This window comes from Rhinolophus hipposideros (assembly GCF_964194185.1).
Source record: "Rhinolophus hipposideros genome assembly, chromosome: 10".
NCBI lineage: Eukaryota > Metazoa > Chordata > Mammalia > Chiroptera > Rhinolophidae > Rhinolophus > Rhinolophus hipposideros.
This window is the reverse complement of record NC_138056.1, coordinates 75,200,266-75,226,768: the sequence shown is the minus strand read 5'-3', so window position 1 is coordinate 75,226,768 and position 26,503 is coordinate 75,200,266. Positions and strand designations below refer to the sequence as shown.

The following is a 26,503-nucleotide window of genomic DNA, read 5'->3' as shown; positions in this document are numbered from 1 at the left end:
AGTTATATAGTTCTAAAGAATAGATTTTAGAGCTAGACAGATGAAGATTTCTATTCTGATTCTCCTGTTTGGATACCATGTGTCCTGGGTAAGTTGCTTAATTTGTGGGAATTTATCTGTGAAACTAAAATAATATTTCATGTAGGGTTGTTCTAAGTCGTCAACATGATAGCATATGTGAAAGTACTTACTGTGGCAGATTAACATAGAAGAGTTGATGGACATATTTGTTGAAAACGAAACTCCAAACCTGGCATAATGCTGAGCACATAGAGGATGTTGACTAAATACTGTTCAGTTGATTTGATCGTAGGGTATTTAAACAGTAAGCAAAGTACTTTTCCAGCCTAGCTGTTAACTGAGATCTCTGCATTTTCAGGTCTAGGGAAATCTCAAAATTTGAAACTTTAAGGCAAACTCGTTTAGTTAGGTATTGTTGCTTTTGTTCTAGTTAAACAAAGATGTCAGTCTTATGTGATTTTGGTATGAACTGCAGCTCTGTTGTAATCTCTGAGTTCTCTATCCAGCAGTTCTAATCTTTATTTTTTGTTTTTCCTTGGCTTGGTAATAAACTACGAAGAACACAGAAATAATTTGACTGGTGCTTTGTGAGCTTATTCCTAAATAGAGAATTTATATGTTCTTCGATTTTCAATGTAATGTTTTCAAGAGGAAGTGTAGTGTAAGAATTTTCTTTAGGAAGCTGAATTTCTACTATTTAACAGAATTTTTATATGCAGATTTGAGAAATTCACTTACATGCTAAATATCCTTAGAGTTCTGACGATGAGTGGGTTGAGGCTGTTCCATCCCAGACTCTTGGCAAGGAAAAGGCCTGGAAAGTGAAAGATGAAAAGTCAGAAAAAGAAGACAACCAAGTTATTCAGGTAAGCCACCTGATTTTAAGCAAATAAGTGTGAATTTATAAGCATAGATAAATGTTGAAACGAAAGATGATTCTAATTTCTTAAGTAGAAAAATTAGACTTTGAAAACAATATACTGTAGTACCCTGGTTTTCGAATGTTTCAGAACTCGAATGATCTTTGGGAACGGATTATGTTTGAAAACCGAGGTACCACTGTACTTCTATGCATAATTTTGGCAGTAATGCTATTTGCTGAGCCATTAGACGCCCCTTCTCTTTCTGTGAGGGAGTAAGTGCTTATTATCTATACTCTAATCTCTTAGAGGGTTTCCTACTCTCTGGTTTTTGATAGAAAAGTGGCACTTTCCCGGTATGTACTTGAAACCTTGTATGTTACCCCCATCTGACCTTTCTACAGTGAGTAGAGTTCAATCACAGTTTTTCTTTCCTTTATCCTCATATCATAATTTTCTTAGCAATACTTCTAGTTGGATAGTTCATAGATATTGCGTTGTAGTTCATATGCCTGAGGAAGAATGCTGTTCATACACTGTTAACTACAGGGAAGAGAGAAAAGGTGAAAAGGAGCTAATGTTTTTGAATGTCTGTTGTGTGTCAGGCACTGGTCTGGATGCCTTAAATCTGTTTTCTTGTTGACTCCTTAAAACAGTCCTGAAAGGTAGGAATTTTATCTCATTTTACAGTGGAGAGACTAAGAAATTTGCTTCAGGTTAGACAGTCATGTAGGATTTAATCCAGGGTTGAGTGCCACCAAAGTACCAAATCTTACTACTAAGGGTTTAGTGTTCTAATAATTTAGATCAAAATGCCTTCCTTTTTCAACAGAGGGATGAGTGGATGACTGTTGATTTTATGTCTGTCAAAACTGTGTCATCATCATCACTCAAAGCTGAAAAGGAAACTATGAAGAAAATAGAGCAAGAGAAAACTCAAGCAATGGAACAGGTAAGATAGTATTTCAAATACTTTAACTTTCTAATTTGCCTTTAATAAAACTGATAAGACATTTATAGAAGTGCAGTTTTACTTGTAACACAATATTTTTTTGTGATATTTAATAAAATAGTGGGAACAACTATGAAATATAAGTTCTTTTAAAATAAGTTTCCTGTAGGAAGTCAGTTTGAAGATATATTAGATTTATTAATAGAGGGCATATATAGTTGAGTCAGTTAGTTTAGTTTATCACTTGGATTCATAAAGGTTTAGGACTTGAACTATACTACCTGTGTGGTCTAAAAATCTTTAGGTGATAATTAATTTTAAAGTATTCTTGAGTTGGTAATGCCTTGAAGTGCTTGGTAGAAGAGTAACCACCATTCCTTTCTAGAGGATCACACTGTTAATTTGCACATCATGTTTCCCAGAAACAAGTTCTCTGGAATGTCAGCTCATAATCTAAAATCATAAACTACATGAAAATACAAAGATGGTCCATGAATGAGAATCATCTGAAACAATAAACAGCAGAATAAATAGCTTTATACAGTAACAGTAGGCATAGAACATATGAATAAGGAAGAGATTATTCAGAAGGCAGATTTGAGAAAGAGCCGACAGGAACTTATAGAAATGAAAAATATTATAGTTGAAATTAGAAAGTCAGTAGATGGTTAAAAAACAGATTGAATACAGCCAAAGAGAGAATTAGTGAATATGAAGATAGTCTTGAAGAATTTACCTTGAATGCAGCATAGAAGGGCTAATAAATGAAAAATATGAGAGTGATCATAGGAGTCCTATGATCAATGTTGTTTTCTATTTTTTTCTCCAGTTTAATTTTAATTCTGAAAATGTAGGTGTGGTTAATTGTATTGGCTTATAATAAAATAGCTATCCATATGGTACATTGGAAGCTAGGGATTTTGGAACATCTTGAGTAAATTCTGTAAAATGTTTTTGTCTCTGAGTTAGTCCTGAGGGGGTTGGGACTCCTGCTATCGTACTAAAAGAGAAAGGGAAAGTACAGTTGGGGGATAATCAGTGGATAGTGGAGCAAGAAAGGGGAACTGTATGCGGTTTATAAGTTGATTTTACACATTGCCATTGAATGTTTGCTTCTGAAATCATGCTGTGCTGTTTGTGGGTATTGGTGGTCTGGTATGTTAGGGCAACCCTGGCTTGTGGTCTTACAGTTTGCTGATATTCAGATCTGTTCTCCATATCAAACAATAGGGCATAGTTAACTCTTGAATATATTTCATAGATTGAAACAGTGATTAGTTTTTCTTAGAAATGCTTTTTATAAAACTGTTTTCACTTTCCTAAGACTCTAATACTTTTGTTGTGCCTATCGTACTAACTTTCCAGCTTTGAATTTCAGGCTTTCTAAGTAATATATCTTTTCTGACACACACACACACACACCACACACACACCACACACACACACACTCACACACACACACACACACACACAATCTTTTGACCTTGGGTCAAGGTCACACACAGTTGAAAACCAATGCTCAAGGCTAGTCTGTGTCCTCTGGGCTTCTCGTGCCCCCATTGTGCTATAAGCTATAGACGCACATATATAAGCATGTACCTGTTAGACCCAGTCTGTAGCGTGATACAGATGCTTGCCAACTTTTCAACCTTCTTTTACAAGTAGATCTTGCCATCCCAGTCCTTGGCTTCATGTGGTGAGGCTGTCTCCTGTCCCTTGTTTCAGCAGGGGCACTTTCGGTGTTTATCTTACAGATTGAACTAAGGACTGTCACTTTCTGCTTGCATACAGAGCCCAGTAGGCCTTTAGTTTCAGTTCTGCTTACTGCTTTGCATATCTATTCTGGGCCACAGAGATGTTTATCTTGTTTTGAACTCAAGTGTGTTTTCTATTTTGTATATTTTTCTGTTTATCCTGAGCAGGGAGGTTGTGATGAATGGAACCCTAATAAGCCATCTTGACTAGAAGGCCTGAGAGTGTTTCAGAGACTGATTTATGTTGATATATCTTAGTTCTACTTCATTCATTTTAATTACTATATAGTCTTCCATCGTCTAACTGACATACTGTAGATATCTATTCCTTTTGGCTATCTGTGGACATTTACATTATTTGCTGTTTTTCACTTTTACAAGCTATTACAAACAGTGCTAAAGGAAGGTCCTTATGCATATCTAAAAGTGAAATTGCTAAGTTGTAAAGTGTGCACTTATCTTTTACAATTACTTGGGAAGAGATTACAACAATTTATACTGCCAACAATGCATGTTTCTTTACCATACTAAGTATTTGTATTGTCAAACTTTAAAATTTTTGTCATGCTAATTAATAGCTGAGAAATATTTCCTTTTTAAAAAACATACATCTGTTTGATTAATATGAGAGAGCTTTTCGTGTTTTTCAGTCATTCAGATTTCTTATAGTACAGACTGCTTGTTTATGTTTTTTTGCTTATTTTTCTTCTGAAGTTTTCTTTTACTGATTTGTACTAGTCTTTATATAGTCAGCCCTTTTTCTTCTTTTATTTTTCTCGCTCTAACAATATTTATTTTTTATAAAGCTGTTTTGTAAAACTGGTGTGTACAGAGTCCTTTTTCTTTTGTATATTATCAGATAGGATCTCATAGTTTGTCTAGCCTGTGTCAGTTGTCCTTCTCAGTATGTAATTCCAGCCTTTTTTATCCTGTTGAGTATCTGATGTGTATCTCTTTGAGTGTCTAGATAAGACCACTGGAAGAAATTCCTTGATTGTAGATACTGTGAGATTTTGTACTAGAAGTGACAGAATCTTTTTTGGTATAAAAGAAACCAAATTGTTACAGTTTTACTTATCCCTCTAACTTAACCTTTAACTTAATGTCATCTTTTGAAGATTCTGTGCTTTTTTTGTCAGCTCATGGATACATTTTAAAAGCCTTTAAAAAAATGTTCCACTGTTTTTCTTATCAGTGGTATGGTTGATTCATACTACTGGAAACTAACATTTAATTAACTTTTCATTCTTTTTCATCTAATTACCATTGTTCTAATAATTGCCATTGTTAGTTCTAAGAATCATTTTCTGACCTCCTATAAGGTCAATTAGGAACCAGTAGTATGTGGTCTATAGCACCCTTTACCTTCATAGCACTTATTTATATTGGTATTGCCTAATTGTCTCCCCCGTTTCTCTAGACCGTAGTATCTTTGATGGCAAGGCTTCCTCATTGGCAAGCCTATGCCTGGCTTACTCATTGTAGCACCTGTGCCCAGCATAGCACTTGGAACACAGGAGGCACTTGAATTGTGACTAGGCTATCATCTTCTCTTTACTGATTATTGCCACAATCTTCTGACTGGATTCTTGTCTCTAATCTTGCTCCTCAGTCTTTCCTCCAGCCTGAAACCGCTTTGCTGTCTGTGTAATACAAAACCGACCTCTTTCATGACTCACTGTTGCCCCAGCATAAAATCTTAACAGCAGTTTAAAATGGTTTATGTGGCCTAGTCCCTGATCATTGTACAAACTAATCTCTTAACCACTACTTACTCATGCTTTAACCAGTTCCCTGAAGATGCTATGTTTTCATTTTCCTCTTGGGTTTTATTAACATGCTGTTGTTCCTTCTGCCTGGAGCATCTCTGTGCCTTCTCTTCCCACAAAAGAAAATTTGGCTAATTTCTGTTCATCCTTAGGTCTAAGACTGCACTTATTACTTCCTCTAGGAAATCTTTGATCCTTCAGTATGAGAGGAGTTTGAATTATGTGTGGCTTTAGTGCTCTGGACTTTTATCTTCAAAGCACTTGTTAGTTATTTGTTTATTGTCTGTATTCCTCACTATCTCACAAGCTAGCAAGGGCTGAGTTAGGTATATTGATTGTTATATCTCTGTATCTAGCTCAGTTCTGGTTCATAGTAGGCATTCAGTGGAAGCAATGGATAAATGTTAATTTACACATTATTTCCAGCAAGCTGCAGAAGAGTGTATCTTAAGAGTGTTTTAAATATTTGTTCCAAGATTACGACTATTAACTGAGTCTCAGATACATTATTTATTGCTAGATTTTATGGTGAGATTATTTTAAAATTATGACTTCTGAAAATGTTTTGTTCTAGTCCAGACTGCTGGAAAGAGAATTGAATCCATACTGGAAGGATGGTGGGACAGGTCTTCCACCGGAAGACTGTAATGCGTCATCAGTTACTAAAGGTATCTCTTTATATTTTGGTTGTAGCCACATAAGCAGTTTTTGTAACTTGGTATTCCTAAGGCAATGAACTGAGTTTGTTGGTAAATTGGCAAGATGTATTATGAATTCCAAAAATGTTTAATATATAAATGAGATTCTGAGATATAGTAAATCTAAATTTTATTACTGGTTATTTTAATATTTCTGCTTGATGCTGTAATCTTGATCAAGTCCTTAATTATCTATGTTTGCTTCTATGTTTTCAAAACTATATGTTTATTAATTGTCTGATGTGAAATTTGTATGATTTCATATTACAAGCATCTATATATTATTACTAAAGGTTCAGTTTAGTAATGTCAAGCATTGATGAAATGTTTGCAGTCTTTTGAGGCCATATTTAAGTTATTAATAACTGGGAAGATGATATATTTGGGAGTAAATTGATTAAATATGTATTTTATACTTCATGATTTTGACTTTTTATTTTGAATGGATTAGTGCAGAGTATGATCCTGTGAGGATATAATAATTTTTTGTTTTGTTACATTCTATAACGAAATGTAAAAAGTATTAAGCCTGGACCTGCCTGGTGGCTCAGGTGGTTGGAGCGCCATGTTCCTAACTACGAAGTCGCCAGTTCAATTCTCACATGGGCCAGTGAGCTGCGCCCTCTACAGCTAAGATTATGGATAACTGGTCTCCCTGGAGCTGGGCTGCCGTGAGCAGCCGGAGGTTGGTGTGAGCTGCCGCGGGCTGCTGTGTGCTGGCAGGAGCAGTCGGTGGCCGGTGTGAGTGGCTGGCAGCCATCGTGAGCGGCTGGCAGCCATCGTGAGCGGCTGGCAGCCTGTGAGAGCTGCCGTGAGCTGCTGTAAGCGGCCAACCGACGACCGGTGACCGACTGCCTCAGCGGGGGGAGCACAAGGCTCATAATACCAGCATGGGCCAGGGAGCTGTGTCCTACACAACTAGACTGAGAAACAATGGCTTGAACCTGACTGGGGTGGGGAAAGGCGGAAGAAGCAGGGGGGAAAAGTATTAAGTCTCAAAATTCATGAAAATAATGTATAAACCTTACAGATGTGAGTTTCTGTCTTCAGAAATTCCACCTTTTCCAGCATTCATAAAATTTGTATTACTCTTAAGATAGTGCTATTAGTTTCCAGCAGATGGAGACAAAATATTTAAGTGTCACATATTTATACACGATACCATAATTTAAAAAAATAATTATATGCCAATTAAATGTTGCCTTGACTACTCAACTAAAAGTTTATTTATAGTACTGTTAACCCAGTGTAGAGATAGTAATATTGTAAATCATGATGTTTATCTTTTCACCTTAATGATTTATCAGAATATTTTCTTGCTTTTTATACATATTTTTATTTTTACCACTTATTAAAATTCTTTTGTATTTTATGTAGAGATGTCTGTAGAGCCACCTTATAGTGTTTTTTAAAAATAATTTTTCTTTAGTTGTGTACAAAGTTATTAGTAATTGTAACATCTTCTTTTTTGCCTTTCAGCATGGGTAGAAATGTCTCTGCTGGGTTACAGTAACTGTAGTCATACAATGATCTCTTTGAAATGCTGTTTTCAGAAACTTAAAAAGTTTAGGGAGCAGTAAGTTAACTCAGTAAACCATGACCATGTAGGGCTGATTTTATGACCCAAGTGTTTACCACCAATATTATCAGAGGACAGTGCATAAATTCTTCTATGGGGAGAACTTAGTAGAATCGACAAACCCTGTCTTTGGGTATTTGTAGTTACCAGGTTCTTGACTTCCATAAGTGTAAAATACCCAAAGTTCTACCTTAAGTAGTATCTTTCAGTGGGCCCAAACGACAAATCAAAGACATTAAAGGAGAAAAATGACCTTTCATAAAGCTTTTAGAGGATCTTTCTCCCTTCCCTTTCATATCATGCTTTTACCACTTCCCTTTCCCATATTATGTTTATTTAGAAAGAGGAAAAATGACAGAAAGCTTATGTTTGTCAAGAGGTTCAGATCCCCAGTTGAAATTAAGTTTTAAAAAAATGATCTATAGATCTGACTGCATGTGTAGATAGTGTGGTCTTTCTGTTTAGACCAATGGTAGGGCTGAAACGTTTAGGCACCTAAAAGTGTTAGAACTTTAGTATTGAGGTATAGAGGTTCTAGAGTGTTGTATTAATAGTTAAGGACTCAGACTTTGGAGTTAGGCTACTTGGGATTAGAATTTTGTATTTCCACTTGTAGCTTTGCGATTTTAGGAAATTTTCTTGATCTCTGAGTACAATTTACTCCTCTGCAATAGGGACTAATGATAATACCTATCATATAGTTATTTTGAGGAATAAAGGAGAAAATCTTTTAGCACAGTATCTGGAATATAGTAAATACTCAATAATGTCAATGGTATCAAATACTTGTTTAAGTGATTAAATGTTTTGGGATGATTTTATCAACAATGTTTTTGTAATGATTGAGGTGCCATATTTTAAATAATTTGTTAAGCTAGATTTTTTTTTTAGAGAAAATTAAGTAGAAAAGTAAGTAAACTGTTTTCAGCATCCATACAAAATTATTTTTAGTTATATTTTAGTAATGAGAATATTTGTACAATTTTAAAGTTTACATGACACATTTGTAATCAGCTTGTTTTCATAGAAACTATGTGAAGATAGTAAAGTAGGTGCTATTGTCCTGATTTTGTTGCTCAGGAAAATAAGTTTTTGAGTGGCCAGGAAATTTGCTTGTAGTCATGTGAATCGTGCTAGAATCCAGGTTTTCTGATTTCTAGTCTGGGGTTAGTTACTCTGGATTCTTCATTAGAAGACTATTATTTGTTACCGTGTAGTTAGTAGAAATCCTTGCTTACAAAACTCTTCTGATATGTTTGTGTTCTTCCTATGTATTTTTTCCCATCTATTTTTTGGCTTTCTCTTTTAGAATCTTTTGTGATAGAAGAAATTGCAAAGGTGGTTTAAATCAATTGCCTTATATTACAGGTAAAAACACAAGAGTCCAAAGAAGTCAATGATCTGCTTAAGAGCTTTAAACTAGTTAGCAGTAGCAGCAAGACTGAAAATTTAGGAATCTCCTGATATATAGTTTATTGCTATTGTTATATTATCCTGCCTTCTGAGAAAAATGGGGAATGCAGCCCAGATTCATTTGGTTGTATTTTGTATATAGCCATATAACTTTTAATAATGACAGAAGCACATGCTTTTTCAGTCTCTTAATTATTGATAAATAAAAAGTAATTTCAGATACAGGTGTATATTATGTGCTGCATACCAATGAATTTCTTACAACTATTTGATACTTTATCTCAGCATAGAAGAGAGGGACTATGTCTTATTCATGTTTTTACTATCTGCTGTGCATAAACAAATTTTCATATTCATAGTAAATTTCAATAAATGTTTGTTGCATTGAATTTCATGATCAATGGTGCTGCAAATTGGTATTTTTTGTTTGGTGGTATTTAAATTTGGTGATTTCTCTTGTTAAAAATATTATTGCATCTCTAATCATAAGATTAATAAGAATATTGAAATAGAACATATAATCAACTGAAGGTGGCATTATTATATAAATATTTCTAAAATTGTGGATTTGACTTATGACTAAATGACTGAAAATTTTTATTCCTGTTAGATTTTCTTAATAAATGTCAATACAGAGGAATAAAAGCAGTCTTACTTTTTCTTTGAGATTTTTTTCTCTGAACTATTAATATATTGGTGATTGTTCAGGAAATTTTTCACTACACCCATCAGCATTTTATCAGTTTCACAAATAAGTCTTTGGAATAAATTTAATTACATAGCTGAAACATTAGCATAGGTGTTACTCATAGTGGATTTCTCTTACCACTGTGTAAATTGCGGATTTTGACTAACTTCCTTAAGTAGTTGCATTGTTAATTTTGAACCCGTAGACTATATAAATAAGGAAAAAAAGAGCAAGAGGAAGATAAACTTGAATAAAAAGTGAATCACTGAGTTAACTAGAGATCTAGGTTTTGAAGTACAAAGTATTTTAGACCTGTAAAGAAAAACCCATTATCTTAGAACAGATTGCTTAGTAAAGTTAAACTCATTAGATTTGAATGAGGGACTAGAATTTGAGGGTTGAAAAATCTGTTTTCTAGGCAACCTTTTTCTTGATGTTTAACACTCACAGAAAAGTAAACAACTCATAAGTATACAAACTGATAATTTTCGCAAAGTGAAAACATCTCTATGAGAGGCACACAGTTTGAGAAACAAACATTGTTAGCATCCCAAATTGCTCCCTTTGTGGTCCTTCTAGTTCTGAGGCTCTTGCCAGAAGTGTAACCATATTCTGGTTTCTAGCTCCAAAAAAAAAACCAGTTTTTCCTGCAATCATACACCGTGCCCTCTTTTGTTTCTTGCTTCTTTTGTCCACATTTTCAGATTCATCCATGTTGTTTGTATAGTTGTAGTCACTCATTTTCATTGCTGTATAGTAGTCTATTTTAGGAATGAATCATAATTTATGATATATGCATATCCTGCTGATGATAAACGTTTGGGGTGTTCTACACTGGTATTGATGCAGATATTAAATGAAGATTCTTTACATGTCTTTTGGGACTATTTGTGTGCATTTTTATTAATTGTAGAACCGGGGTGATTCTAAAGTAGTCCTGTATCTGGACAAGGAAAATCAGAAAGTTTTGACTTAAATTAATTAGATTTTTCTTTATGCATATCAAAAGTGTGATGTGTGTAGAAGAAATATAAGCAACTTAATAAAGTTTGTTGAAGGCATTCAGATTTTCATAGTTGCTATCATGACTGAAGTATAATAATATGAGTTAATATACATTTAAGCATCATCTTCCATAATCTCCTTATTTGTTTTTGTGCTGTATCAGAGGTAGCTTTTTTCCCTCTATTTCTTATTTTTCCCTTTATTCTTTATTTCTGGGAATGTCCTGCCTACTGTTATCTTTGTGTATAGAAATCCAACTCATGGTTTTGAGCCTGGTTTGTGAAGTTTTACCTTCCATTTAGAAATAATCCTTCCCTTTTCTATTTTTTTCTGTAATTCGTTATATTGTTTTATATTTATCCAGTATTATTTTTGTTATTACTTGTATCCTTTTGTTCTCATTCTCTGAGATGGCAGTTTTTTTGAGGATAGTTTTATTTTTCCTTTGTCATAGTCACATAACTCTGTACCTTGCATATATAGACACCCAAATACAAGGTGTGATCAAAAAATACAGTGAATGTTTAAACTAAAAAAACAATTTATTACAGTAGAAGACATATTGCCATCAATCCCTCTCAAAATATTCCTGCTCACTTTGAACACACTTATCCCATCATTCTTGCCACCTTCTGAAGCAGTTGTGGAAGTCCTCTTTCATGAGTGTCTTTAGTTGCACTGTCGTGACTGCCTTGATGTCCTGCATCGATTCAAAATGTTTACCATTCATAGTCATTTTGAATTTGGGGAAGAGTCAGAAGTTGCATCGTGCCAGATCCGATGAATAAGGTGGATGGGGACACACCATAATGTTTTTATTTGACAGAAATTGCCATACTAGAAGCAATGTGTGACATGGAGCATTGTCATGATGGGGGCTGAAACTGTTTCCCATTTCTCAGGCTGTTTTCTCTGCACATTGTTTCTTAAACACTCTTATAAGCCCTTTTAATATTCAGAGTTCATTGTAGTGTTCCTGGATACAAACTCAGCTCACACAATTCCTTTAAGGTAAAAAGAACACAGTTAACGTCACCTTTATGTTTGATCTTAATTGATGCACTTTTTTCTCATGAGAACTGGGTAATTTCCATTGAGAACTCTGAGCCTTAGTCTCAGGATCATAACCATAGACCCAGGTTTCATCTCCCATGATAACGTGTCTTAAAAAGCTGGAATCTGAAGCGGCACGATCACACAACTCCAACAAAATTGATAAACGCTGTTGCTTTTGTTCGACAGTTAAAACTTGTGGAAAAAATTTTGCACTCGCTTGCCTTGTGTTCAAGTCTGTTAAAATGCTTTGAATGGAACCATAAGAGATGTTCAGATCCTCAGAAATTTCCCTAATACTCAGTTGCCTGTTTGATCAAATCATTTCACTTACTCTTTCAACATTCTCTTGGGTTTTTGATGTTGAGGGACGTCCCGATCTCTTGTCGTCTTCAGTTGTTTCACAACCATTACAAAATCTCTCAAACCACTTGTAAACTTCTTCATGGTCACTGCAGCATCACCATAAACTAATTTTAACATTCCGTGTATTTCTTTAGCACCTTTCTGCAGTTTGGACAAGTTGAAACTTGTCACACACTGTTACTAAGGTTCAATGTGTTGCTTACCATATTGAAGATCCCTGCCTTTCCGTTGGATGGCACTTGGCAGCAGCATTCACCATGTTTTGTGATCACACCTCGTATATGTTAAATTTTAAATGCACTTGTGATTTTTGTGTTCAAGGAAAAAAAATTAACATTATACTTTAGAAGTCATTTTAAAAGCAATTATGACATGAAAAGTGACTGACATTTACTATTGGAATTTAGTTTCAGTAATAGAAGATGGTGGATTAAGCTGGCTAAAGAAGTCTTATCAAAGAATGAAGGAACAAGCTGAGAAACAAAATAGAAATTTTGAAGACATTGTAGCTGAAAGATATGGGGTGAGTATTCATATTAAGGAGATACAGATTGTTTTCAGTTATATGAGAAATTAAGTGTCTTTAACTTTGTCAGTGTTTTGTGCCAATAAACACTTTTGAATTGAATTGATATTAAATTCCAAATCTATACATTGTTAAAGCCATTTCTGCTTTTTGTTATTATATAAACTAATGTAATATTTGTATTGACATAATATAGAACTAAAGTATATAAAATTTAAATGTGTGTATTTAATGCAAAAATAACGTTTTCTCATGGTGAGGAAAGTTTAAATAATATAGGAAAGCCTCCATAGTACACCTCTGGAGATAACCGCTGTTGAAATTTTGGTGTATTTCAGAGTTTTGGAATATAAAAGGTTTTTTTGTTGTTGTTTATTTTTAACAGTGTACGTGTACTTTTAAAACAGTGAAACCATGCAGCAGGACATGATGTTTTAGGGCCAGCTCTTCCATTCACCATCTGTGGATAATCTTTCTGCTTCAGTACTTATTGATGTCTTTTCTTTTTTTTAATTCCAGAAAAAAAGTAGGTTTAGAAAATAGTAAGGTTTTGAAAATATGGGCAAGCAAAAAAGAAAAAAGAAAGAAAGAAAAAGTCAGAAAAATCATCCTTTGTTTTAAGATAATCTTTGTTAACATTTTGATGTATGCATTTTCCCAGGCAAAATAAACAATTATATTAAATTAGGCTTATAGTATCCTGCTTCTTTCACTTACTAATACAGACATAGTTGGATGCCAGTAAATATACAAATTTTAATGACCTCTTAATTTTTAATATGTTTTATATAGTTTTACCATTATTTATGTAATTGCCAATGGAGGGACATTTATATGTTTTTATTTTTTCCCTTCTTAAAAAGCACTGTGTGGACCATTTTTGTACAATGTGTATTGCATCTGTTATTTTCTTAAGATGAATTATTAAAAATGAAATTGGTAGTTTAAAGGATAGAGATACCTAAGTGAGATAGAGATATAGCCAGATTTCTCTACAGAAAGATTGATCAATTATACTCATTAAAATGATTCTTTTATCATATGATTTTCAATGTTCTTTATAGTCTGTTACTATGATAAGTAAACACATTTTTTTCTTTGCTTTAATTTTATATATTTGTTTACTAGTGAATTGGAATATTTTTTCATATATTTCTGTGGTCATTTGTATTTTTTAGGTGAATTGATTATTGATACTATTTACTAATTTTTCCTTTTGGATATTTATTTAAGACTTTTAATCTGTTCACATTTCTTCCTCTTAGTTTCAGTTTTTTAGACTATTTAACAAATGTTTATTGATCACCTACTATGTGCAAAACTATAAAGATAAATCAGACATGGTCCTGGACTTCCAGGAGTAAAAGTTCATGTTCTAGTAAGGGAAATAGACATACATTTCTATATACATACATCAGGTGTATGTATAAATAGACATACACAAGGTGACCTCGGTGTTATGAGCACTTCGCTCTAACCAACAGCCAACCGGCTGCCCCCAGCATGTCTTACTTTTTTAGTGATTTTTGCCCTAATTCATATATGGTTTGGCTTAATGATCGTGAGTAATCCTTCCGCCTTCCCCACCCCTCACCCCAAGAATTAGTAAGTGATTTGCTTTCTGATTCTTTGTATTTTTTTGAAAATGACTTTTTTTTGTCCATACCAGGGAAAGATAGTTTGATTAGGAATTGAATTCTTTATAATTTTCATGCTCATATTTACTACCTCCTTCCTATGAACCGGTCTTTTTGAAGAATTTTTTTTTATATGAATTTTGAGACTCAGTAATTGGAGTTTTAAATACATGAGTCTTTGTATGCTTTACTTTCTCCCCTCTCCTATGGCTATTGGATGAGCCCTTCAGATCTGGAAAATTAGCTGGGGCAATTTTATTATTATTTTCTTAATGCTTTCTTTTATCTTTGCTCTTTTTTTCTGAAACTACTAGTATATGCATATTAAATTCTGTTAGAATTAATTGTCCATGTGTCGTTTTTGCTTATAACTTATCTATTTACCGTCTTTTCCTAAGTATAGAGAATTCTCAGGTTAGTGTTGAATTCACTAATTTGGATTCAATACTTTCAATTCTTCCATTCATTCATCTTCACGTTTTAGACACACAGTTTTGATAAGTCTGTCTTGTTCAGCTGTGCTGTTTTCATGAGAGGCTGTTATGTTTAGCAATGTAGCATTCTCTTGTATCTCACTGACAGTAGGAAATATTTTTTAAAACTTATGTCTTTATTGTTTTCTGTAATATATATTTTACCAAGTGGCCTTTAAGTTCCTAGATATTTTTTATTTAGTAATTTTCCATTGATTTTTTTTTTTTTTAAGTAATCACATTAGGGAATTTGGTGGGGGGACAGCACAATTCAGCCCGTATCAAGTAAGATCATTGTATGGGTCTTTTCCCCCTTGGTGGGGTTTTTCATTCATTGTGCCACATAACAGTCTATTGTGGCACAGTGGCATGTGGGGTATGAATCATGGAGCCTTTTTAAATTTTATATATCTTGTTTAATTTTTCTTCTTTGTAGTCAATGGAAATATTTCAGTTGAAATTAGAAGAAGCTGAAAAAACTGCATCCACAAAAGAAGATTGTAGACGAGAACGTTGGAGGAAACCAACGTACTCAGATAAAGAAAGTATAAAATCAGATTTGGTAAAGTATAATAAAAGTTCAAGGGATAAATGTAGTTCAACGTATATTATAAACAATAAAGATAAGTTTAGTGGTGATGAGAAAGATAATAGATCTGGGTCTTTAGAAACATACAGAAGAGACTCCAATCCAAAGCAAAATCAAGACTTTTCTTCTCTTGGAAATTTGAGACCTAAATTCTTAAGACCTTCTCATGATGAAGAACTGTCATTTCATCGCAAGTACAGAAATTTTGAATCATCTAGTTCATCTTCAGCATTGGTCGCTCAGGATTCTATGCATTGTCGTTTTCGAAAACCCACAGAGAGCAGTGAAGGAAGTTTATCATCATGGAATCGATCTGATGAGAGAGAAGGAGAGAGGAAACATTCAAATCAAAAGCCATTAGAAACCAGTCGCAGTGTTGACTGTCGACACATTTCAGAAGATGCAAGAAAAAACTCACAGGATGAAAGCTTGAGAGATGATTCTTTGAAAAAAGAACATCTACAGGACACAGAGTCATTTTCTAGGTATTTTGTCATTTATTTTTTAAACTGATAAAAGTATATTAAAGTCCAGAGGATTCAAAGAACTGAACTGTATTTTTAGAACATGAATTATCAATTAGATGTGAGTTGTCTCCTATTTCTTGAATTTGATGGAAGAGATAAGATAAGCATGTTGAACAATTCAGTATCATTTTATGGATTGCATTTCATTTCAGAGTTTTACTTAACAAAAAGAGCTGGAAGAAGAATTCAGTAGTTATATTTGCTCAAAATTTGTCGCTCTTTTGCAACCTAAAAAATTGAGTTAATTCTTTTAAATGGATGTGTTACAGGAGATATTTTGGTAGATTTTGTTACTGTTGCCATACTACTTTCAAAGGAAATTACTCCATTGTTAAGAATAATCATAAATGTAAATATTACGTGCCTATTGGAGGTCTGGGACTCTGAAGGAAAATATGTTGCCATAGCCCAAATACAAAGTGAAAAAAATATGTGAAAGATCCTGCAGAAGGAAGTATGAATTATAGTGATGGTTTTGCAGAGAAAGAAATAATCTGCTTTTGATAGTTGATAGGTTTTAAAACTAATGTGAGAGTTTTCAAAACAAAATATATGTAGGATAGTGGTTGTACTTATAATGTTTAGGAAAATAGTAGCACTTAGTGGTTTTATTATTTTTGTACCTGTTACACTTACATATAGGATTAGGTCAATAAAATAGGAAAGCCAGATTGAGTGGGATATGACCTAGGAAAACTTGATTTAGCCATAGGGCTGGGACTATAGGAGATAGCCATAAGTAGAAGATGAGTATCCAAAGGCTAATGACGAACTTATACTTAAATGATCATCAAAATATGTTTTAAAATACCGTCAAATGAATGAAACACTGAAGGAAGAGGTTTTAGGAAATCACAGAATTTAGTGGTGACAGTAGTAGTTAAACCTTATGATTTGAGGTCATGACTCTGGTATTTGCTTTTGTTAATGACTCCATCTGAAGCTGTGGATTATAAAGCACAGTATGTAGGTTTCAGTGAGAGGAAGTGGGCAAAATCTGGATAAATGATGGAAAGTCCCATCAAAAGGGGTTGGTCCCAGGAAACCAAAGTAGAAACCTAGTTGTTTTGCCTGGATAAACATGGCAGGGATTAGAGAATACTAAGGCTTTATACATATATAATTGTCCAGGCTTTACTCCAGATATTCTGGAAGGTAAACTGTTTCTAGTCTCCAGTTACTAGTGGGATGAGGCTCTTATTTCCTGATATCATCAGGAATGATGATATCAAATGACTTAGCATTTGGATGATCTGTAGGTCTTGACTTCTATGACTGCAGTAAAGCAGAGTGTGTGAAACAATCATATTAGAAAGAATCATATTAGAAACAATCATATTAGAAAGAATACTAACAGTATTCTTCTCTAATTGCTTCATATTTGTATGTTATATTTAAGTTGTAAGCTATAGATATATTTAATGTACAGACACTCATTAAAAGCTATATTATTTGGTCTAAAGACAATATTCTTTGTTAGCTGCATTAATTTTGATGTTACAAATGGTTTGAGGCTCTCCGTGAATTCCACTATTAGCTGGCGAGGGAAAGAACAATCTAGCAATCATTCACGTATATGTGGAAGAAAAAAAAGTCCTGAGTGCATAGAGTTGTGTAAAGAGACTAAGTTAGGACCTTAAAGACTGTCGGTTTTCAGGGACTAGAAAGATTCAGTGAAGGATTGTTAGAAGTTGTTAGTTTATCTGAACGTTATCATGGATATATGTTGACTTCTTTATAAAATGTCAGAATTCTAGGGAGCATTACAACCAATGAATTTTAGAGCTAGAAAAACAAATCATGGAACTGATTTTAGAACTGGAAGAAATCATAGTCTGACGCCTGCATTTTTCAAATGTGGAAACTAAGGCAACTGATAGTGTTGCCTTAGTGTTATTGGAATTAGGGTTGCCCGATTTAGCAAATAAGTCTCTTACAATATTTGGAAATACTTAGACTAAAAAATTATTTGTATCTGAAATTCAAATTTAACGGCAACCATGTGTAACACCTAGCCATTTTTATCTGTATTTTCATGTATTTTATCTGCAACCATGTGTAACACCTAGCCATTTCCTAGGTCTGTGACCTTTTTACAAGAGAGAACATACACGTTTACTATTCTGATCCTTGTTATTTTTCCGATCAATGTATCTTAAAGATCTTTTCACATCAGCCCATTTGTATGTACTTTTTTCATTTTAAAGGCTCTTTAATATTCTGTTGTAAAACTTAAATATAAGCTAGTATTTCTCATCGGTCTTCAGTTGATAGACTTTAGGTTTCTATTTTGTTGCTCTTACAAATAATTCTGCAGTGAATAGTTTTGTATGTATATCTTTTTAAATTGAATTTTTTTAGGATTGACATTGGTCAGTAAAACTATATAGATTTCAAGTGTACATTTGTATGTGTATCTTCGCACACTATTTAAATATAGCTGTAAAATAAATTCAGAGGAGTGGAATTACATTTATTTTGTTGTATTAACCAATGTACACTCTTAGCAGTCATATGTGGGAATGACTTTTCCCTTCCTTGCCAATAGTATTATTGAGCTTTTTAATCTTTGCTGTAGACATAGTTGAGAAACATAATCTTTTCTCGATTTGTATTTCTTTAAATATGGGTAAATTTTGGCACATTTTTATAAATGTTGTTTATTTTTGTTAACTAGTCATGTTTTGCCTACTTTCTGAGTATTTTGTGAGAGCTCTTCATAGTTGGTGTGTAACGTATATAGTTTTTTCATCATTTGTAGATTTCCTTTTTTCTCTTTTCTTTTCATCCATTCTTTCATTCATTCTTACTATCATCAGAGCTATCATTCTTTGCCTTTGTCCTTTTTACACCCTGCCTAAAGTAGCTGAAAAACATCCTCTAGTAGTGGCCTTGTGATTAAAAATGTTAAGCTTATTATTCTTAGCAATAAAATGTGTTTGTATATAGTTTTGTTTTGTTGGAAAATATATTAGCTATGTGTTTTCAGGAGTTTGAGCCTAGAGTAGTATGTAACACTAGCAAAAACCACTGTGAAGTCGTTCATTTAGATTTTATGTAGTATCAGGAACTAACTCACTGTATATAATATTTTAACTTCTGGGTGTCGCTCTTGGCAGAGTTTGCTCTGGCAGCCCAGAAAGTCAAGAGAGGGATGCTAGGTCCTGAAGGCTTTCAGTATAATCCTGAGATCTTTAGGAGAGAAAATTTGAGGACAAGTGGTAGAAAATAATTAAAGGGAGGAGATCTCTGAACACTGTCAACAGGCAAAGAATAATTACAATATAATATACTCAAAGTTTCTGAAATGTCATTGGTCTGCAGCTCTTTTAATTACTTCTTCATTAAAATTTTTCAGCCAGAGGGGTTTTGTGTGTGTGTGTGTGTGTGTGTTGTAAAGAGAATACATTTTAATGGGAAAATAGGATGTGCTTTTTAGAAATTAATTATGAAGACAACTTCTGAAATTATACTAGTAATCCTGCAACATGAGAAATGCTTTTACTTTCTTCTTTTTGTAGAATAATTGCAAATTTCATAGTCATGTTTCTTTCAGTGCATCTGGTTATTATTACAGATGTTTAGGGAAAGTAAAGGTCAGTTCCTTGCTGTTTGCTGCAGAGCAGTGTCTTTGTTGTGGTACTTAACAAGATGAAATAATGTGTTCTTCAGTCGTTGTGTGTCCCAAACTCATTTAATGTCTTTATTTGATACCTGTTACTGTTGTATTAAGTATGTTGAAGTATCTGTCAGTATTGAAAATACTAGTATTAGACATGTTCAGAATTCTTGTATATCATCTCATTTATCCTCATCTACTATTCATCTCCTAATGAACAATTTAATTCCTGTTAGAAAATTAACACCCCCTCAAAAAAAAAATGTGGAGTACGAGTTTCATGACAGTGAAAGTTGCCTCAAAAGATCTTTAAAAAAGTCTATGAGATTACAGTTATCTCCTTGAAGCTTGTAAGCTTTGGTTGGACGTCAGCATACCTTCATTGCCCTCTCTTAATTGAATTTTTAAGTTGCCTACTAAGAAGTGTAGGGAAGAGTAAAGTGAAGAGAAAGGTCAAGTAAAATGACAAAGATGTGTCTTTGAATAAACTATAACAGAGGTCTTTGGCACTTTAATCAAGAATATTATAGTAAAAGGATTTATAAGCCAGGTTTCATAGAATAAATTATGATTATGAATTTATTAATCGTGAGATGGTAGAGATAGAAAATACGGATGGGAGACATGGGTTAAATGAAGTGCCTCCTCACTCTACCTTTCATTTTCTTTTAAGGTAGATATACTTGAATATGCTTATATCATAGTGGGAATGAGTATCAATTTTAGAAGAAGCTAAACACGTGAATGAATGTATGTCCAGTGTTCTCATACAAGTAAAAGGATTAGCTTTGGGTGGAAATGTTAAAGAGGAAAGTGCAGCTACAGATCGTGGGTGACAAGAGAAAATTATAGAAATCCTTTTTTGATGACTTAGGTCGGTGTATTTCAACATATGACCCCCAGAATGTTGGTGTTCCTTTTGGTCTCTCTGGACCACAATGAGTTTGGTAGCTTAATGGGAAAAAAAAGCGATGCAACAATTTGGTTCACACACAGCTCACAAATTGAAATGTCTTCTCATTGTTATGACTTACTGCTATTAGCTTATTTTACTGAAAAACATTGATGAACCTTTGGAACAAAATTACCTTACAATTGTTAGTCCATGTTTCCTTTAAATAATCCTTGGAAACTGAAAGTTTGAGAAACAGACTGTTTATTTTACTCATTCAAATTTGAGGGGAAAAGTACCTGGTATGAAGGGGAGGTTGTTTTTGTATCAGGGATATCCCTTGGAACTTAGACAACTTTGACAAATTCTCTTTGCTATTCCTCTTAAATTTACTGAATGGTTCTATTTCCTAGGTCTGTTGGTGTGAAAATAATTATGATGTAATATGTGCCTTCAAGGAACTCACAGTAATGAAGAACCAGTTAGGTATACATGTGAAAAGTATGGTACATAAATGCCGTGCTTCTTATAGTTGAAGGTATAGTATAGGTACTTACAGTACTTATATACAACAAGAGGTGGTTAACTCTTCTGGGATATGATTAGGGACAACAGAATCTGGGAAAGTTGTGGGGTGTTGAAGGATGAACCCATTGGACAGTAACTGGGAAAGGGCAACTAGCATGGAGAGGAAAACATGAAGACACAGCATGGTATAGTTTAGCATTTGCAAATAATATTTGGAGTGTTGATGCAGTAGCTCCATGAGAGAAGGGTATATCTCTGTCTAGTCTTTACATCTCTGAATTCTGTTAGCCTCTCAATAATTTATGGATTGTAGTTGAATGACAGGAAAATGAGTAAGCAGCTATTGCAAATATTGCTTTGTACATCCTGTAAATGGCTCCAGAAGTCATGTTCATGAGTTGGACATTATTCTACAGTGATAGGGAAGAAGTATCTCAAGGATTTGAAATAGATCAGATTTGTATTGTATAAAGAGTAGAAAGTAGTGTGAAGTTTACTGTGGAAAATGGAACAGTTTTAAGGCTGATGCCCTGATTAGGAGGCTGTAGCCCAGAGACAAGCAGTCATGAAGCAGAGGAGTGAATGTAGAGGAGAGCAGGAGCTTGAGTTGGCATCCATGGCTCAGTGCTGAAGCTTTTAATTCTGTGGCTCCCTGAAAAGATTTGGTTCCTTCTTACATGTGCACCAGCTCTGGACATTCTTTTTAAAACTGTTCTTGAAGAGATTTCACCATTGGATTTTAAGCATCATGGACAAAGGACTGATTGGAAAATTCTTTGACTTAGTAATTGGCTTTCATTATTGAGCATCAGGTTAGCTGCTATGTTTGAATTTTTTACGTATTTTTTTTTAATCTTTCAATTACAGTTGACATACAATATGATATTAGTTTCAGGTGTGCAACATAGTGATTAGACATTTATATGCCTTACAAGGTTATCACCCTGATAAATCTAGTACCCATCTGACAACATTCATAACTATTACCATATGTATTATTGACTATATTCCTTATGCTATATCCTACGTCCCCATGACTAGTTTGTAACTACCAGTTTGTACTTCTTAATCCCTTCTCTGCTTTCACCCATCCGTCCAACTCCCTTCCCATCTGGCAACCCTCAAAATGTTCTTTGTATCTACGATTTTGTTTCTGTTTTGTTTGTTTATTTTGTTCTTTAGATTCCACGTATAAGTGAAATCATACGACATTTATCTTCTCTGACCTACTCCACTTAGCACAATACCCTCTGGGTTCATCCATGTTGTTGCAGATGGCACGATTTCATTCTTTTTTAATGTCTGAGTAATATTCCTTTGTAGGTATGTACCACCTCGTCTTTATCCATTCATCCATTGATGGACACCCGGGCTGCCTCCATATGTTGGCTGTTGTAAACACTGCTGCAGTGAACATATGGAGGCACACGTCCCTTCAAAGTCGTGTTTTGGGTTCCTTCAGATAAATACCCTGAAGTGGGATTATTGGGCCCTTCTTTGTCTCTTTATAGCTTTTGTCTTAAAGTCTGTTTTGTCTGCTATAAGTATTGCTACCCAGCTGTTTTTGTTTGTTTTCATTTTCATAAAATAATTTTTCTCATCCCTTTACTTTCATTCTGTGTGTGTCTTTCAATCTGAAGTGAGTCTCTTGTAGGCAGCATATATAAGGTTCTCGTTTTGTTTGTTTCTTTTACTCATTCAAATTTGAAAAAAGGTATCTGGTCTAAGGGGTGGTTATTTATGTATCTGAGATGTCTCTTGGAACTAAAATTAGATAACTTTACAGATTCTCTCTGCTAATATATTTCTGTAATTATATTACTGCAATTACTGTAATTTTATTCATCATTGCATTTAATTTCGGTAATGTGAAGGTAGGCATTAATCATTTTCCTGATTTTATGCCTCTGGGGGGTTGAGATACTTGCTCAATCTTAAAGGTAGTAAATGGCAGAGTCTGGATTTAAACCCATGTCAGTCTGACTGCAAAATTCCTTTTCTTGTAATACTGAGAGGGATTTCCGATTTCTTGCCAGGATGATACAAGGTAATGATTGTTATTATAAAGAAAAAGCTTTTAGTGCTTCATGAAAAGCTTGTATTAGGAATTCTTCAAATTGTAGTAGTGTATTTGTATTTCATATAAATAGATATTTTTATATCTATTAGTAGGCATGAGTCTGTTGACCTATTGACATTTGAATAGTGGTTTATTAACATCCCTAAAATCTTTCTTCTCAAAAGGAGATGGATTGGTGGATGCTTTTTGGCCTTCATTCTTCTGAATTGGCCTTCATTCTCCTATCAAACTCAAAGCTTGCTTGCAGGATGGTTTATTTTCTGAATGGCTGAGCTCAAGAAACCCTATGTGGACTCGTGTCTGGATTATAGTAGGCATTTACTGGATTAACACAGAAGGGTTTGGAGAAATATTGGGGAAACCACCCCCTTATCCATTTTATCTCTCCTCTGTTCTTTACTTTCTCAGTTGGCTGGTGTTGAGATGAAAATGGATGAACTAGGCATCACTGCAGGAAAAAAATTAAGCATTTGGCAGTGAAGAAAGGCAGAAAAAAAGGAAAAGCAGCCAGGAAGTATCTCACTCAGGAAGCTGGGTAGTATGAGAGGCAGATCCTTAAGCAAGCTAACTACTTGGGGGAGTAATTGCACTGATATTGTTTAGAAGGGGCATGAACTGTGGTTATTTATTTTACATTATACATACATATAAAAATTTAACTAATTTTATAATTTCCACGTAGAGGACAGGAATAGTAAATATTCAAAGCAGAGAATTTTGGAAAATAAATTGAATGGGAAAGAATGCAAATTGAGAAAAGTTGTGTTGATTAGTAAGTCAAAATTTTTATTAAAATATGATTGGGTTGCCTGCAAATTCAAATAAATTATATTTACAATACAATAGAAATGACTTATACTTCAGAATTTAATTTAAAAAAGTTATTGCAAACTATTTTCCATACAAAAAAAGCACAACTAATGATATAAACAGTACTTCAACCCACAGAAGCATATAAAAAGTAATGACGTTCTCCTGCTTATACAAATGCAGTGCCCCTACTGTTCATCTTAATTGGTTTTTTTAAATGTAGACTGAAAGAACTTGAGGGGAACAAAAATATGTTACTTTCTAATGGTTCTTTACATGAAATATTTTAGTTTTCTTAGTCTAAACACCAGAGTATTGTATTTCCTTTTACCAGTATAAGAAATGGTTCATATAGAATTTCTGCATAAATTAATGTCTTTTAAAAAAACCTCAAGTTCTATTAGAATATTTGTGGTTTTTTGCCAAAAAGGAATCCACTGTTCAAAAATAATTTCCATATATGGTTGTTAGGTCCAGTTTTAATTTGGAGGTTTATTATATATTTTGCTATTACTTGTTCATAATGTGTGTTGAGAGCCGTTAAGTTTAGTAGGGTATGATGAAATCTAGGAATTCAGAAAAACTGGTAATATTATAGATATATACTTTATGTTTGAGATTATGACAGACTTTTTTCCTACTTAAAACATTTTTTATCACTCTTTGACGGGTTTTTAAAATTATTGAAGTATAACTGACATAATAAATTGCATACATACATATATATGTATACAATTTGGTAAGTTTTGGAATATGTGCATTTTAACAAAATCATCACACCCACCCCAAGTTTTCTTGTTCCCTTCATAATCCCTGTCTCCTACCTTTCCTCACACCTTCCCAACCCTCTTAGGCAACCAGTCATCTTTCTTTTTTAATAGAGACTCGATTACATTTTCTAGTCTAATATAAATGGTTTCATATGTAATGCACTCTTTTTTTCTGGTTTCTGTCACTAAGCATAATTATTTTGGGCTTTATCCATGTTGCATATAATAATAGTTCATTCCTTTTTATTGATGGGTGTTATGCCTTTCATAGATATACAACAATTTGTTTTTCCATTCATCTGTTGGTAGACATTTAGAATTTTTCCAGTTTTGGGCGATTATAAATAAAGCTTCTTTGAACATTTATGTACAGGTCTTCTGTATGTACGTATAGTTTCTTTTTTCTTGGGTGAATACCTAGGAGAGTAATGGCTAGATCATATGGTAATCGTGTTTAAATTTTAGGAAACTGTCAAACTGCTTTACCAAGTGGTTGTATCATTTTGTATTACCACCAATAGTGTATGAGACTCCCGATTCCTCCACATTCTTGTAGGAACTTGGTATGGTCAGCCTTTTTAATTTTAATTATTCTAGTGGATGTGTAGCAGTATCTCATGATTTTAATTTGCATTCGTCTAGTGACTGCTGATATTGAGCATTTGCTCATGTGCTTATTTGCTTTGGATATCTATTTGACACTCGATCTTAGCCAAAAGGTGGAGAAGCAATCGGACATCTATTTGCAAGGTGCTTAGAATGTGTAGTGATTTTACTTCTCTCATTTCTTTATTGGTAATTTGTATCTTTTTATTTTCTTGATCAGTCGAGGTAGAGTTTTATCAATTTCATTGTCTTAATTACCTTTTGGTTTCATTGAATTTTTTTTGTTTTTCTGTTGTTTTGGTTTTTTAAATTTAATTTATTTCCACTCTGATTTATTTATTTTTTTTGGTCTTCTGATTACTTTGGGTTTAATTCACTCTCTCTGCTTTCTTAGTTGTAAGCAGAGATCATTGATTTGAGATCTTCTTTTCCAATAGAAGCATTTAGTGCTATAAATTTTCCCCTAAGTACTACTTTAGCAGCATCCCACAAATTCTGATATGTTGTGTTTCTATTTCTATTTAGTTCAAAATACTTCCAGATTTCTCTTTGATTTTGTTCTTGAACCAAGAGTAACTTACAAGTATACTATTCCAAATAGTTTAGGATTTTCCAGAGATCTTTGTTAATGATTTCTAATTTAATTTCACTGTGGTCAGAGAACATAGTTTTTATGACTTGAATTCCTTTATATATTGAGACTTGTTTCATGGCTCAGAGTATGGTTTATATTGGTAAATGTTTTGTATGCACTTGGAAAGAATGTATATTTTACTGTTGTTTGGTGGAGTATACTGTGAATGTCCATTAGGAGGTCATGCTAGTTGATAGTGTTATTCAAGTCCTCCATATCCTTGTTGATTTTCTGTTTACTTAATGTATCAAGTATTTAGAGTAGGGTCTTGAAATCTGCTACAATTGTAGATTTGTCTGTTTTTCCTGCAGTTTTGTCAGTAGTTTGAAGCTGTTATTAGGTGCATACAGGTTTAGAGATTGTTCTGTACTCTATGGATTGATCTCTTTTTCATATGAAATCATTGTCTTTGTCCTTGATGATATTTTTTACTCTGTAATCCAATTTGTCTGATATTAAAGAAGTCACTTTAGCTTTCTTTTGACTATTGTTAAAATGATACATTTCCTCATTCTTTTATGTTTAACATATTTATGTCTTTAACAGTGCATTTCTTGTAATTGAGTTTTGCTTTTTTATCCATCTGACAATTTCTGCTTTTTAAAAAAATATGTTTTTCAATTACAGTTGACATTCAATATTACATTAGTTTCA

General features: G+C 33.6%; 1 protein-coding gene across 1 annotated transcript in view; it reads left to right on the top strand.

Annotated features, from left to right (window-relative positions):
• The window catches only part of CWF19L2 (CWF19 like cell cycle control factor 2), a 106,117-nt gene that overhangs the window by 6,466 nt on the left and 73,148 nt on the right, over nt 1-26,503 (top strand). The window contains exons 4-8 of the mRNA XM_081061758.1: nt 777-887; nt 1,714-1,833; nt 5,931-6,024; nt 12,566-12,681; nt 15,231-15,868. Coding sequence (XP_080917884.1) covers nt 777-887; nt 1,714-1,833; nt 5,931-6,024; nt 12,566-12,681; nt 15,231-15,868 — 1,079 coding nt within the window. The remainder of the gene's footprint in view (nt 1-776; nt 888-1,713; nt 1,834-5,930; nt 6,025-12,565; nt 12,682-15,230; nt 15,869-26,503) is intronic.